Here is a 15,384-nt window from a genome sequence, read left to right on the forward strand (position 1 = left end):
CCACTCCCCAAGACCTAATGTGTGTGCGTGCGTGCGTGTGTGTGTGTGTGTGTGTTTAGTAGTAATGTCTAAGGTGTAATTAAAACCGGGGAACTGCACATTTTATGTTTTTAACACCATTATGAGATTTGTTTTAAATCCATTGAATCAGGATGTGCATAACAGACTGTTTGTAGGTAACTTTATACCGTTCATACCATTCAATATAAGTGTTTGAGCCGTTATATAAAATAAAAACATAAATGGCTATTCTGTTTCGAATTTGCTATAAATTACTTTAACAAGCTGATCTTCCCTAAATATCACGCTGACTGTGCATGTCATGTTCAGTGTGCTACAGTGGTTCTTTGGAGTTAGTTGAAGCAACAATCACAACTGGGAAGCATAAGCCTGCATTTCCACAAAATATTTGGAGCCAAGCTGACATGAGTAGAATAAACATGGTCTGTCAATAAATGATAATAATGATCACTTCAGTCCCACAGATCCAACATCATCAATCACACGACAGTTCTGCCAAGATGTCACAACCTCAATGGTCACCCTGATCAAAACAAACAAAGCAAGCAAACAGCAGAGTCAAGGTGACACTTTCTGTTTGAACTTTGAAACTTATTTGATGGGATATTTCAAAGCATTTCACAAGATTAATTAAAGGCAATAAAGGCATTAAAGGCAATTATGACTTATGAAAATGAAAATCTAATCAAACATACACCTACAGTAGATTACACGAGTAAGTTAAATATAACTGCAGCAAAAAAACTAACTTAAACTTAAACTAACTTCTACTCTGTAAATTATAACTCTTTCATTTAATCAAAGCCTTTATATAGTCAATCCCACAGTAAAACATATAGTCATAAAGTGTAACCTATGGGTAAAAAAAGCTCCTCTTTCAAATGAGTTTTAGCTGCTGTCTTGGACAAATTGTATTTATATCCTTGCTTCTTTTTTTTCTTGGTTTACCTTTTTTATGTCAATTAATTTAGCAAATAATTTCATTCAAATCAACTTCCAAGTGAGGAAAACTTTGGGAGACAATGTAGGATTCAGTATTCTGCCCAAGGACACATGAAGACTGGGGAAGTTGGGGATCAAACCAATGAACTTTCAAATGAAAGAGGATCAGTACTTTACCACTTTACCGTTAGAGCAACAGCTTTCCCATCTGTCAGTCCGTCTATATATGTCTATAACTAATACTAACAGCAACTGTCATTAAAAAGTATTAGAATAAAGGGATTTTCAATTAATGTGGGAATTGCTCAATCGTGAAACCCAGTAAACATTTTGAAACAAGATGTCCAAGTTCAATCTGGCCTTTTTGACAATGTCAGGTGACCCTAACTTTTCTCCCTGTGGTGGTCTAAAAGTTTAATATGTTATCTATCAAATGAAGAGCAGCAGAGTTGTGCCATGGTTCACATAATACTTGCATTACGTCACAAAAAATTTTCGTATAAAGGCTCTGTGTCACCACAGACTGTTACAGCCCCATCAGCCATGAGAGCGGTTGTGCTTGCCCTGGCTTTGGCCTTTGTGTGTAAGTTGGATTCTGCATCTCTGAAAGTGGGCTGCTTTTACATTGCCATAAGGAATAACTGTACTGATTTCAAGTACCTTAATCTAAGCACAGAAAACTACTTTATTTTATGCTATATTATTGAGAACTAATCAGACGTTAAATGTTACTTATTTTTTTCGTGCAATAGTAGCACACAGTTGTCAGCATTTATGACAGTCATGAATTGGTATTTACTGAAATTGCTGAGTTGGAGAGTTTTCTTTGTATGCTGTTTAGTGCCTTCATTTCCTGGAATGTTTCAACTTGTTTCTTTTCTCTCTTCTGAAATTTGTTGCTTAATTAGATTCAGAAATGTTTGTTGTTTCTCTCTTGCATGTGCTTATTGACCGGCAGCCAAATCTCCAACAACTTGTATAGCATTTTTTACAATTTAAAAACGTTGAAATGCATAAGAAAAGACTCCAGTCACATGTTTAAATGAGTTGAAATGCGTTTTCTTTTTTTCAATTTCAGCTGGACAAAGTCCTGTTTTTGGTAAGCCCAGTACTTTATTGGAACCTTAAAAGACATTATCATTATCCAACATTTGCTGCAGCTAAGGTTAACAATGTTTTTTAGATAAGTTGGAGCCCTTATAACTAAGCAAATTTGTGCCTACAGCCCCTGACTTTGCTGCCGGAAAGACTTATGTGTACAAGTATGAGGCATTCCTCCTGGGAGGTCTCCCTGAGGAAGGTTGGGCAAGGGCCGGACTCAAAATCAGGTCTAAAGTTATGATCAGTAATGAAGCCCAAAACACATATATGCTGAAGGTAAAGTGTAAAGTAATGAGCAAGCAACAACTACTTTACCTTGGAAATGCACTAAATCTCTAATGCTCTACATCTGATTCCTATATTTCAGCTTGCGGAACCTGAGCTCTTTGAGTACAGCGGCATTTGGCCAAATGATGCTCCAATCCCAGCAACCAAGCTGACGGCAGCCCTGGAACCTCAGCTCATGATCCCCATCAAGTTTGAATATACCAATGGTGTTGTGGGAAAAATCCATGCACCTGAAAGAATTTCAACTTTGGTGCTGAACATCTACAGAGGCATCCTGAATATCCTTCAGCTCAACATCAAGAGGACACACAATGTGTATGATTTGCAGGAGGTTTGTCAAAGATCCCAAAGTAGCCTATTTATAATGAATCACAATGCAAGAGATTTAATCTGTTTACTAAAAAGGTGCTCTGCTCCATAGAACGGAACTCAGGGTGTGTGCAAGACCCTCTACTCCATCAGTGAAGACATCAAGGCTGAACGCATCCTTCTGACCAAGACCAGGGACATGAACCACTGTCAGGAAAGGATCATTAAAGACATCGGGTTGGCATACACTGAGAAATGTGACAAGTGCCAGAAGGTAAGCTTAAGTCCATTTTCACCACGCATTCATCTGTGAAAAAAATACCATTGCATGAACAGGCGACTGCGTGGTTTGTATTTGTAGGACAGCAAAAACCTGAGAGGTACCTCATCATTCACTTACACCTTGAAACCAGTTGCAAGTGGTGTCATGATCCTGAAGGCAGTCGTCAATGAGCTGATCCAGTTTTCACCTTTCTCCGAGCACAATGGAGCTGCTCAAATGGAGACCAAGTATGTCAAAAGATAAAGAGAATGTAAAAATAGTTGTATCTGGCTTAAATGGAGTTGCGACTTAGCCTTTTTTTCACATTACTTTAAAGGCAGTCCTTGGTGTTCCTTGAGATTCAGAAAGTCCCGATTCCATCCGCCCAGGTTGAGTATCGCCAACGGGGATCTCTCAAGTATGAGTTCTCTACCGAACTTCTTCAGTCACCTCTCCAGCTTATCAAGATCAGCAACCCAAAGGCCCAGGTACTTTTTTCACAATACTTCAAAATATAAGTGAAGTCATGAATGAAAATTTGCACATTTTGACCATTTCTAGTGACACCCCTTTCAATCCTGTGGTCTTAGATTACAGAGCTTCTGAACCATCTGGTTACCCACAATGTGGAGAGTGTCAGTGAACATGCCCCTCGGAAATTTTTGGAATTGATTCAGATTCTCCGTGCAGCTACCTATGAAGACCTGGAAATGTCTTGGAACCAGTACAGACAAATGTCCTCCCACAGGTGGCTTACAGTGATTTGAAATTTGAATAAGAAAATACTATATGTATAACTACTTATATATGTACATTTACAATTGTTTTTACAGACGCTGGCTCTTGGATGCCATCCCTGTCGCTGGAACCCCTGCTGCTTTTAGATTAGTCAAGGAGAAATTCCTGGCTGATGAACTGAGTGTTGCTGAGGAAGCTCAGGCTTTCATTGCAGCTGTTCACACGGTGTCGGCAAACAGTGAGACTATCAAGCTGATGGAGGTAGGTGAACCCCAACGTAAGTTACATTTACAATAAGGAGAATGAACACATGAAATATTTCTGATATTTGCTCTCTTCTAGACCCTGACAGTCAACAACAAAGTTATGGAAAGCCCAGTTCTGCGTGAGATTGTCCTCCTTGGCTATGGTACCATGATTTTCAGAAACTGCTCTGAGTTAGCTGTCTGTCCTACTGAGTACATAAAGGTGAAATAACCCTGTTATTTCTTACTGGGCTTCAAATATAGAGGAAAATGAATGAGTAAGAAATGGACGATCCCATTTTCCCATTTCCTTCAACAGCCCATCCAGGAACGTCTTGCTGAGGCTGTTGCTAAGGCTGAGACCGAGAACATCATCCTGTTTCTAAAGGTTTTGGGAAATGCGCGACACCCTGCTACTTTCAAGGCAATCACAAAGATCATGCCCATTCATGGCACTGCTGCTGCATCTCTGCCAATGAGAGTCCATGCTGAAGCCATTATGGCCCTGAGGAACTTTGCAAAGAAGGAGTCAAGAATGGTGAGTTCTGAACACTAAGGAGTTTTTCAAAGTGGGCTGGTCTTTAGCCTGAACTCCATACTGAGTTTGATTTCTCCTCTCAAATAGGTCCAGGAATTGGCTCTTCAGCTCTACATGGACAAAGATATTCACCCAGAGCTTCGTATGCTTTCCTGCATCGTCCTGTTTGAAACAAGGCCTTCAATGGCATTGGTGATAACTGTTGCCAACAATGTGAAGACAGAGAAAGACTTGCAGGTTGCCAGCTTCACTTATTCTCACATGAAGTCCCTGAGCAGGAGCTCCTCCACCATCCACCCCACAGTGTAAGAGCCCTGTCTAATGCCAATTCATCTACAAGTCTGTCTGCACAAAACAATGCATCATCTCTTTTACGCTTCCATTGCAGTGCTGCTGCTTGCAGTGTTGCCATGAAAATCTTGGGTCCAAAGCTGGACAGACTGAGTTTACGTTACAGCAGAGCAGTCCATGTGGATGCCTACAACAGTAAGACCTATGTCACATCTAAATTCATTTTATCTGAGTTTTATTTTTGCTGATGCATCAGCTGACTGCATCTCACTAAACACTTCATCAGGTTCCTTGATGATTGGCGCTGCTGCCACCGCTTTCTATATCAATGACGCCGCCACCATTCTGCCGAGGTCTGTTTTAGCCAAGACCAGAGTCTTCCTTGCTGGAGCTGCTGCTGATGTTCTGGAGGTATACGGTGGACATGAGAATCTGTTCAGCTGTTCAATAGCGAATTTGAAAGCTGCTGTTTTAACATTGCTGATTTTCTCTTAGATTGGAGTGAGAACTGATGGACTACAAGAGGCTCTTCTGAAAAACCCTGCACTTATTGACAGTGCTGATAGAATCACCAAGATGAAGCGTGTCATTAAAGCTGTAAGCAACCAAGAAAGTCACAAAGACAAAAATATACTCTTTCACACTCACACATGGAGCTCACACCACATGTTCTCTGTCCACAGCTCTCTCAGTGGAGGTCCATGAGCATCAGCAAGCCTCTGGCTTCTATCAGTGTCAAGTTCTTAGGACAAGAAATTGCCTTCGCTAACATCGACAAAGTCATGATTGAAGAGGCTGTTGCGGTATGATACAAACAGCAACCTATCAACCTCAAGATTAATCACAGTTTTGCAAGACAAAACATGTATGTTATATTCTTCACCTACAGTTGGCCAGAAGTCCTACAATTCGGGAATATGGAATACATGCTCTCAAGGCTCTGTTGCTGACTGGTGTCAACGTCCACTATGCTAAGCCTGTTCTGGCCGCTGAGGTGCGACGTATCATTCCTACTGCTGCTGGCCTTCCACTGGAGCTCAGTCTGTACACTGCTGCTGTAGCTGCAGCTGTGGTTAAAAGTGAGTCAAAAAATGAACAAACAAACAAAGCGCTCGGACTTGAGTGCTGAAAATACTGATGAAATATTACGAAGCATAATATTTGAATCTATTCCAAGTTAAGGAATTTTAAATCCACAAAATAAAATTTTAAATAGAAATCTCCATTGGAAAAAAAAAGGATACTATGTGGGCAGTATTATGCATAAGGGTAAATAATGAGCTCATTTGTTTTCTTAGTCCAGCCCAAAACTTCACCACCTTTGCCAGAAGACTTCCACCTCCGACACTTGCTGGAGACAGACATAGAGCTTGAGACTGAAGTCAAAACAAGGTGGGTTCAATGTCAAACATAAACTGATTGACATGAACTGAGCCCCGAAATGTCTCAAGTAACAAAACTGAACATAAAATTGTCCTTGTTCTCCAGTTTTGCCATGAACACATATGCTGTGATGGGAGTCAACACTGCCATTCTTCAGGCTGCCCTCAATTACACTGTCAGACTAAATTACACTGTACCTGCTAAAATCACTGCAAGACTTAACATCAAAGATGGTGACTTTAAGATCGAAGTCCTTCCTGTTCCTGTGCCAGAAAACCTTACATCTCTGAAGTAAGTCTCACATTTGCCTCTTTGTTTACTTTTGAAAAGATTTATTGTCAACTCTAGCTTTATCTGTTGAACCTGGATGATTACTTTCATGTCTCTCTTCCACAGTATCGAGACCTTTGCTGTTGCAAGAAACATTGAGGATCCGGCTGCTGAGAGAATCACTCCACTCATTCCTAACAAAGTCCTACCGTCCATCTCAAGGAAGGTTATCTCGTCTATGAAGGCTTCTTCTGCTGCCGACTCTGTTGAGGTATGTGTGGTGACTGCAGAATTTCAGATATTTACAATAGTATCTGTACTTATCATTAAGATGTATTTCTCCTTATAGTCAGCATCATTTGAGATGATTACCCTGGAGGATGAGGTTGTCAAGTTCAACAAATCTCGTGCATTTTCCAAGAAGTACTGCGTTAAGTATGTTGGGGTTGGACTCAAAGCCTGTTTCAAGGTTGGCTCTGAAAATGGCACTTCTATTCGGGACATAGCCCTGTACAGACTGGTTGGACGGTACAATTTCTCTTTCTCTGTCACACCAAGTAAGCACTAAGAAAAAAACACTTTTGAGAATTTCATAGAAGCGCTGTTCATAGAAGTCAGATACTAATGACATTATTTCATTATGCTTTCAGTTGAAGGTCAAGCCATTGAGAGACTGGAGATGGAGGTTAAAGTGGGGTCAAAGGCTGTCGAAAGACTCGTTACACAGATCAGCATGACCGAAGACATCCTGGATAGTGCACCAGTCCTTATGAAGCTAAACAAAATCCTGGCTCCTAAGAGAAACCGCTCCTTATCCTCCTCTAGCTCCAGCAGTTCTTCCTCAAAGCATTCTTCCTACTGGAAGAAGTCCTCCTCTTCCAGTTCCAGCAGTAGAAGCAGTAGTAGCAGCAGCAGCAAAAGCAAAAGCAGCAGCAAAAGCAGCAGCAGCAGCAAAAGAAGCAGCAGAAGACTCAGATCTTCAAGATCTTCCAGTGGTTCATCCAAGACCAGCTCTGCATCAAGCCTTGCATCACTCTTCAGTGCCGGCTCAAGTTCTTCTCGCTCCAGTTCTCGTGCCTCAAAGGTAAACTTCTAAAAATATTTTTAACTTTGAAGGAAAGAATTCTTACACATCATGTGGCCTGTGTGGGAGCTGACAATAATTTGTTCTTAACAGCAAGTGATTTCGTTCCTGAAGTTCCAGAGGGACCACAGGAAGCAGGTATGTTTGTATGACCCCTCAAAACAGATACCGTACTTTATGAAAATATGCCAACCTCTGTCACAGTTTTTACCAGGTGCTTCATTATCTTAACATGTTGTTGCAGAGTGTCACCTCTTCAGCAGCTTCCAGTAGCAACAGCAGTGCCTCAAGCTTTGAAGCCATCTACAGACAGGTGAAAAATGAAAAAAAAATCTTTTCCCTAACAGGTTAAATGCACGCTCTTGGATCAATAACTTATGGTTGTCCCCACAGAATAAATTCCTGGCCAACGAGACCGCAGCCTTAGCCGTCATCTTCCGTGCTGTTAGAGCTGATAAGAGGAAGCAGGGATATATGGTTACTGCCTACTTTGACAAACCAACTGCCAGAGTTCAGATTGCCATTGCTTCCCTGGTTCCTGAAAACAACTGGAAGCTCTGTGCCGATGGAGTTCTGTTGAGCAAGCACAAAATGACAGTAAGAAACGGTCTTGCATTTTACTAGAAATAGAAAGATATCCTATGAAAACAAGCTGCCTTATACTTGTGTCTGTTGTTTATTTCATAGGCTAAAATCACTTGGGGAGCAGAATGCAAGCAGTACGACACCATGGTTACATCCGAAACTGGTCTTGTTGGTCCAAGCCCTGCAGCTCGTCTCAGAATGTCCTGGGAAACACTTCCATCTGATCTTAAACGCTATGGAAAGATGTAAGAAACTTTCTGTGTACTGTCTAAAGATTGCTCACATGCCATGTTGACTGTTTTTGACTTTTGACATTTTTTTACAGGGCGTATGAATACATTCCTGCTAAATTTCTGTCTGACTTGATTCGAACAAAGAGTGCAAACAGCACCAGGAGGATTTCATTCACTGTTGTTGCATCATCTGAAAGGACTGTTGACTTCATTGCAAAAACACCAATGGTATGAAAAGTCATGCTGCTCCCTCAAAATAAAGTTGTAATCATTGCTTTTGAAAAGCAAAACTTAATTTCTTTCTGCCTACAGAACACTGTCTACAACATAACTGCGCGTCTTCCCGTCTCTATGCCCCTTGATGAGATCACAGGCCTCACTCCCTTTGAAGATGCCCCTGATAAAGTCCACTATATGTTTGCCAAAGCTTTGGCAGGTAATAGCTGCTGTTGCTATCTAAAATTCAACACATTTGTTTCGATTTTGTCCTGCAACTAACAAATGAAAACCTTCTTTTTCTTGCCAGCTGAATGCCTCTTCATTGGAGATTCACTGACCACATTCAACAACCGGACAATCACAAACAAGATGGCATCCTCTTGCTACCAGGTTTTGGCACAGGACTGCACTGAGGAGCTGAAATTCATTGTTCTGCAGAAGAGGGATTCCATGGAGCAAAACCACATCAATGTCAAAATTGCTGACATGTGAGTAGCCAAATAAAACTAGAAAGAATGGCTGGTTTTAATCCAAAAGTTGACTAAACTAAAAAGGTTTTTTGCTTCTTGTAGAGATATTGACCTCTACCCCAAGAACAGTGAAGTGATTGTGAAGGTCAATAACATGGAAATACCCCTCACCAGCCTGCCCTACCAGCATCCAACAGGTGCAACATTAGATCTAATAATGCAAATTATAAGTTGTACCTGTTTTTCCATTACAGCTACTATCAATTTATACCCCCCATTGTCTTTGTTTTTATGAAATACTATTAAACTACTAGTAAGAACTGATCATTAAACCTGTTTTACAGCTAAAATCGAGATCAGACAAAGTGGAGAGGGCGTTTCTGTGTATGCACCTAGCCACGGTCTTCATGAAGTCTACTTTGAGAAGAACACATGGAGGGTAAATGCAACACTATGCATTATCAACCGTTCCTGCAGAAATGAAAAGTGTTAAATTGTGACTTTGGGAAAACCAAAAGAGCAGCAGTGCATCATGTTTTCATTAATGGCAGGTATATTTGATGTTTCTTTTCCTTATTGTCTCATCTGATCTTGTAATGTAGATTCAAGTTGTGGACTGGATGAAAGGCAAGACCTGTGGAGTCTGCGGAAAAGCCGATGGGGAGGTCAGACAGGAATACCGCACACCCAACGGACGCCTGACCAAGAACGCAGTCAGCTTCACTCATTCCTGGATTCTGCCAGCAGAGAGCTGCAGGGATACCACTGGTAAGAAACAAATATTAAGCAATCATTTTTAGGCAAACAGTACGGCGTCCTGATCAATCAACTCTGTTCTCTTACAGAATGCCGTCTGAAGCATGAATCTGTGAAGCTGGAGAAGAAGGTAAATATCCACGGTGAGGAGTCCACCTGCTTCTCTGTAGAACCCGTGCTGCGCTGTCTGCCCGGCTGCTTCCCGGTGAAGACCACCTCCGTCTCTGTTGGCTTCACCTGTCTGCCTGCTGGTGAGTGTGTGAAAAAAATAAAATAAAATCATGAGATAGTAGAAAAAAAAACCATTCAGTTCCTAACTTCTCTCCCTGTCTTTTTCATGCAGATTCCAGTCCTCAGAGTATGAGCAGCATCTTCGATAGCAGTGTGGACGTGAGGGAAACTGCAGAAGCTCACCTTGCCTGCAGCTGCACGGCTCAGTGTGCTTAATCTTGTTGCCATTCATCATATCAAGTTTTAGTTTATGTTGTGTGCAAGTCTGCAAATTAAAAAAATTGGAATGTGAAATGTGTTGGTGCAAAGTTATTCACTATGTGAGATCAGTCAGATCTTATGATCATTACCCCTCATGTTGAAATAAAACTATATGAATAAATAAACACGACACAGTTTTAAACAACTGTCATATTGAACTTGGAATATTTAAACCCAAAAGAGAAGATTATTAACGACCAATCATTTTTGTAAATTTAGGCCCATATGCAGATAAACTATCCATCCATCTATTTTCTATACCGTCAATCCGTCGGTCGGGTAACGGGTGGGCTGGAGCCTATCCCAGCAGTCATTGGGCGAGAGGCGGGGTACACCTTGGACAGGTCAGGTCGCCAGTCCATCACAGGGCCAGATAAACTATATGATTTCATTTTTTTTTTTTTTTTTAAATAAGCAAATAAGACACATACCAGATTCACCAACAAAATATTTCAAGGCAGAACTACCAGAGACAGGTCATTTCTGATCAAACATAGTCCAACACAGTGCTGTAACATCTAACCATAGATAGCGACTACTCAACAATTACCAGCTTTTTAATTTTTTATTCTTAAATCTATAAAAGTAAATATTTATAGTATTTATTCATTTGAATTTCCCCCAGTGGGGGATGAATAAGGTGTTTTTCCTTTTCTTCTATTCTATTGTATGTGGTTCCAACAATAAAATGAAGACTTAGACAATAAGCCAAGAATGCTAGAAAGCTAGTGACTTCTACCGTTTTCATTAGTTCAACAATGAGAAACATTTGATTTCAACAGGAAAGACCCAGTATAATGTGGATTTTCATAAAAACAGAATGCAATGATTTGCAAACCTCATAAACTAATATAATATTTGCAATAGAACATAGAAAAGCATATCAAAATTTGAAGGTAAAACATTTTACTGTTTCATGAAAAATATGGCAGCAACATGTCTCAAAAAGGTTGGCACAAGACCATTTTGTTAAGCATCAGCAAAATAGCAGTTTGCAAACATCTACAAACAGAGGAGACCAGTTACTGGACTTATAGAGAGAATCTTTGTGTAACGGGTGGTGTATGGACCCAATTGCAGTACAAAGGAGTCAGAAGACAGTGGTAAAAAGTTCAAGGCTTTACTGAGACTCTGGCAGACAGACAAACGGTTTAGAAACCGGCAAACAGGAATCAGGAGAGGAGAGGCAAAGTTCTTGGTCAGGGACAGAAGGCTGGGTCGAATTACCAGGAGGCAGACGAAGCAGGGAATCAGGGACAGGCGAGGTCGGTACCGGTAAAACTGGCAGGAGAACGCTGGAAAGACATGCATGGCAAAGAACAATCTGGCAAAGGATAGAGTGTGGAGCTGGTGACTATATGCTGGGCTGATTGTATGTGATGAGAGGCAGCTGTGTTCACAGGTGAGTGGAGTGAACTGATGAGGTGTGTGTGGCTGACAGGCTGAGTGGGGCAGAAGCAGGATCAATGGAAAATTACTGATGGTTGGATGACTAAACTGTGACAGAACCCCCCCCCTTCAAGGGACGGCCCCTGACGTCCCCAAAACAAGTCCAAGGAACCAGGGTGGGAGGAGGGGGAACAGGAAGGCGGGCTAAAACTCGGGAGAACCCGGGAACTCCCCATCCTCAGGTTGTGAGGAAGGCGAGTTCGCCGGCGGGTCCACTGCCTCCTCCTCCGACAGGGAGTCCTCCCACTGGTCCGGGGCAGTGGAAGGGCCAGCAGCAGGCGTCCTATGGCGAGGGCCCCTGCCGATGTTGCTGGGGGAGGGCTGGTCCGGATGTTGCTGGTGAAAGACTTGGATGAGACCCCGGCCCACAATGTGTTGAGCAGGAACCCAGGATCTTTCCTCCGGACCGTAGCCCTCCCAGTCGACGAGGTACTGGCAGCCCCTTCCACGTCGGCGAGAGCGAATGATGTGGCACACTGCATATGTGAGTCCCCCTTCAATGAGGCGAGGTGGGGGTGGAGCAGCAGGCACCAGCGGGCTCTCGCTGACCGGCTTGACCTTGGACACATGGAATGTCGGGTGCACCCGCATACACCGAGGGAGTTTGAGCCGGACTGCCACAGGATTGATGACCTTCTCGATAGCGAAGGGCCCAACAAACCTGGGAGCCAGCTTGTTGGATTCCACACCCAGAGGAAGATCACGGGTGGAGAGCCAAACCTTCTGGCCCACCTGGTATTGTGGAGCTTGAGAGCGATGACGGTTGGCTGCTGAGGAGTATCGGTCTGCCGCCTTCAGGAGGGAGGCCCTAGCATGGCTCCAGGTCCGACGACAGCGACGGATGAAGGCTTGAACTGAAGAGCAAGAGGCCTCCCCTTCCAGGGCTGGGAGGAGAGGAGGCTGGTAACCATAGGCACACTGGAAAGGAGACAAACCGGTGGTGCAGCTGGTAAGGGTGTGGTGGGCATATTCCACCCACAACAGATGCTGGGACCAAGAGGATGGGTTCTGTGACACCATACACCGGAGGGCCGTCTCCGTTTCTTGGTTCTTCCTCTCAGTCTGGCCATTAGATTGCGGGTGGTACCCAGATGACAAACTGGCGGTGGCTCCCAAGAGGCTGCAGAACTCCTGCCAGAACACTGATGAAAACTGGGGCCCTCTGTCCGGTGACCACATCAACAGGAATCCCATGAAGGCGAAAGATGTGGTTGAGGAGCAGCTGGGCTGTCTCTTTAGCTGACGGGAGCTTAGGCAAGGACACAAAGTGTGCCATCTTAGAGAAGCGGTCCACAATGGTAAGAATAGCCGTCTTCTCATTTGATGGTGGCAGGCCTGTCACGAAGTCCAGTGAAATGTGGGACCAGGGGCGATGTGGCACTGGGAGAGGCTGCAGGAGGCCGGATGGTGCTTGACGTGATGTTTTATTCTGATTGCAGGTCTGGCAGGTTTTGACACACTCTCGGGTGTCCTCCTGTAATGTGGCCCACCAGAAACGTTGTAGAAGGACCTCCCGGGTTCTCTGGATCCCAGGATGACAGTTCAACTTAGAACCATAGGCCCACTGGAGTACATCCGACCTCAGAGCTGCAGGCACGAATAAACAACCAGTAGGGCAGGCACTTGGACCAGGCTAACCCTCTGTGGCAGCTCTCACTTTCTCCTCAATTTCCCAAGTCAGGGATGCCACAACACACGGGGACGGAAGGATGGTGTCAGGAGCACTGGTGCCATCATCCTCCCTCTGGAACTGACGTGACAGAGCGTCAGGTTTGACGTTGCAGGAGCCGGGTCTGTAGGAGAGGGTGAAATTGAACCTAGTGAAGAAGAGGGCCCATCCTGCCTGTCGAGAATTGAGTCTCTTTGTGGTTCAAATGTACTCCAGGTTCTTGTGGTCCGTCCAAACCAGGAAGGGCTGCTTGGTTCCCTCCAGCCAGTGCCGCCACTCCTCCAGGGCCAGTTTAACAGCAAGGAGTTCCCGGTTACCAATGTCATAATTTCTCTCGGCTGGGGAAAGACGCCGAGAGAAAAAGGCACATGGGTGGATCTTCTGGTCACTGGCTGCTTGCTGGGACAGCACAGCCCCTACACCCATGTCAGATGCATCCACCTCTATGATGAACTGCCGTTCGGCATCAGGAACTTGGAGGATGGGTGCAGAATCGAAGCTGTCCCTCAGGGTCTGAAAGGCTGTATCTGCAGAATGGGACCATCGGAAAGAAGTCTTGGAGGATGTCAGGGCTGTGAGAGGGGCAGCGATGGAGCTATAGTTCCGGATGAAGCGCCTGTAAAAATTGGCAAAGCCCAGGAACTGCTTCAGCTTCTTACGGGTTTCAGGGACTGGCCAGCACCTAACTGCGTCCACTTTGGCAGGATCCATCTCCAGGTGACCCTGAGTCACAATGTAACCCAGGAATGACACAGTCTGTGAGTGAAACTCACACTTTCCGGCCTTCACGAAAAGGGAGTTCTCCAGCAAGCGTTGGAGGACCGTCTGGACATGGTGGATATGTTCTTTGCGGGACTTAGAAAAAATGAGGATGTCGTCAAAATAGACGAAAACATATTTGTCGATCATGTCTCTGAGGAGGTCGTTGACCAAGGCCTGGAAAACGGCATTGGTGAGGCCGAATGGCATCACCAAATATTCATAATGTCCGGTGGGCGTGTTAAAAGCAGTCTTCCATTCATCCCCCTCTCGGATGCGGACAAGGTGGTAAGCATTACGGAGGTCTAGCTTGGTGAAGATCATGGCTCCTTGAAGTAACTCAAAGGCTGAGGAGATGAGGGGAAGAGGGTACCGGTTCTTTATAGTGATGTCATTAAGTCCCCTGTAATCAATGCAGGGGCGCAGGGTCTTGTCCTTCTTCTCTACAAAGAAAAATCCTGCCCCAGCAGGAGACGACGAGGGTCGGATAATACCGGCAGCCAAGGAGTCATTAATGTAAGACTCCATGAACTCCCGTTCAGGACCAGACAGGGAGTACAGATGCCCCTTGGGAGGTGAAGTGCCAGGCATCAGGTCAATGGAACAGTCATAAGGCCGATGAGGGGGCAATGAAGTCGCCTTAGTCTTACTGAACACCTCCCGGAAGTCATGGTACTCGGCAGGAACTCTGGACAAGTCAGGGCAGGAACTGGAGTGCGTTGTCTGCTGGGGTACAGAGGCCTCTTTAAGGCAGACCTGGTGGCAGGAGTTCTTCCAACCGAGGATGCCCCCTGTGGCCCAGTCGATGTGGGGGCTGTGTCGACGAAGCCAAGGGTAGCCTAAGATCAGTGGAATGTTGGAAGATGAAAGGAGGTGAAACTGGATGGTCTCGTGGTGGTTACCGGAAAGTAGCATGTGGACAGGAAAAGTCTGGTGAGTGACAGTCTCCAGAAGATGGCCATCAAGGGCTTTGGCAGGAATTGGGGTGTCAAGTGGAATCTTCTTAAGTCCGAGTTGTATGGCTAAGCTCTCCGCCATAATGTTGGCATCTGCACCAGAGTCTATAAAAGTGGGCAGGGTGTGTGCACCAACAGGAAGTAGGAGCTTGACTTGGAACAGAGGGCGTAAGCTTGAGGAGGAAGACTTTGCTGCCGTGTGACTCACCAGGACTTCCTCACTCACTGGTGAAGCCCTGTCTTTTAACGGGCAGTGGGAGATAAAATGTCCAGCTTGTCCACAGTACATACACAGATTTCCCTTACGGTGGCGCCCTCTCTCTT

At 44.3% G+C, this 15,384-nt stretch overlaps 1 protein-coding gene across 1 annotated transcript; it reads left to right on the forward strand.

The window, feature by feature from the left end:
- The first annotated feature begins 1,486 nt into the window (after positions 1-1,486).
- Positions 1,487-10,260, forward strand: LOC140311857 (vitellogenin-1-like). Its single transcript, XM_072389442.1, has 34 exons — positions 1,487-1,546; positions 2,042-2,062; positions 2,189-2,340; positions 2,432-2,683; positions 2,774-2,935; positions 3,023-3,171; positions 3,261-3,411; positions 3,514-3,671; positions 3,757-3,922; positions 4,004-4,129; positions 4,226-4,444; positions 4,532-4,749; positions 4,833-4,930; positions 5,022-5,146; positions 5,231-5,332; positions 5,419-5,538; positions 5,625-5,814; positions 6,034-6,127; positions 6,224-6,409; positions 6,515-6,659; positions 6,738-6,945; positions 7,039-7,472; positions 7,566-7,610; positions 7,717-7,785; positions 7,866-8,069; positions 8,160-8,302; positions 8,383-8,518; positions 8,603-8,726; positions 8,817-8,997; positions 9,082-9,176; positions 9,324-9,418; positions 9,582-9,747; positions 9,825-9,986; positions 10,079-10,260. The coding sequence occupies exons 1-34, from the start codon at positions 1,507-1,509 to the stop codon at positions 10,180-10,182; spliced, it is 5,040 nt and encodes a 1,679-aa protein (XP_072245543.1). The 5' UTR covers positions 1,487-1,506; the 3' UTR covers positions 10,183-10,260.
- Positions 10,261-15,384: the final 5,124 nt, after the last annotated feature.

This window comes from Leuresthes tenuis, unplaced genomic scaffold, assembly GCF_036924035.1.
Source record: "Leuresthes tenuis unplaced genomic scaffold, fLeuTen1.0.hap1 SCAF_7, whole genome shotgun sequence".
Classification (NCBI taxonomy): Eukaryota; Metazoa; Chordata; class Actinopteri; order Atheriniformes; family Atherinopsidae; genus Leuresthes; species Leuresthes tenuis.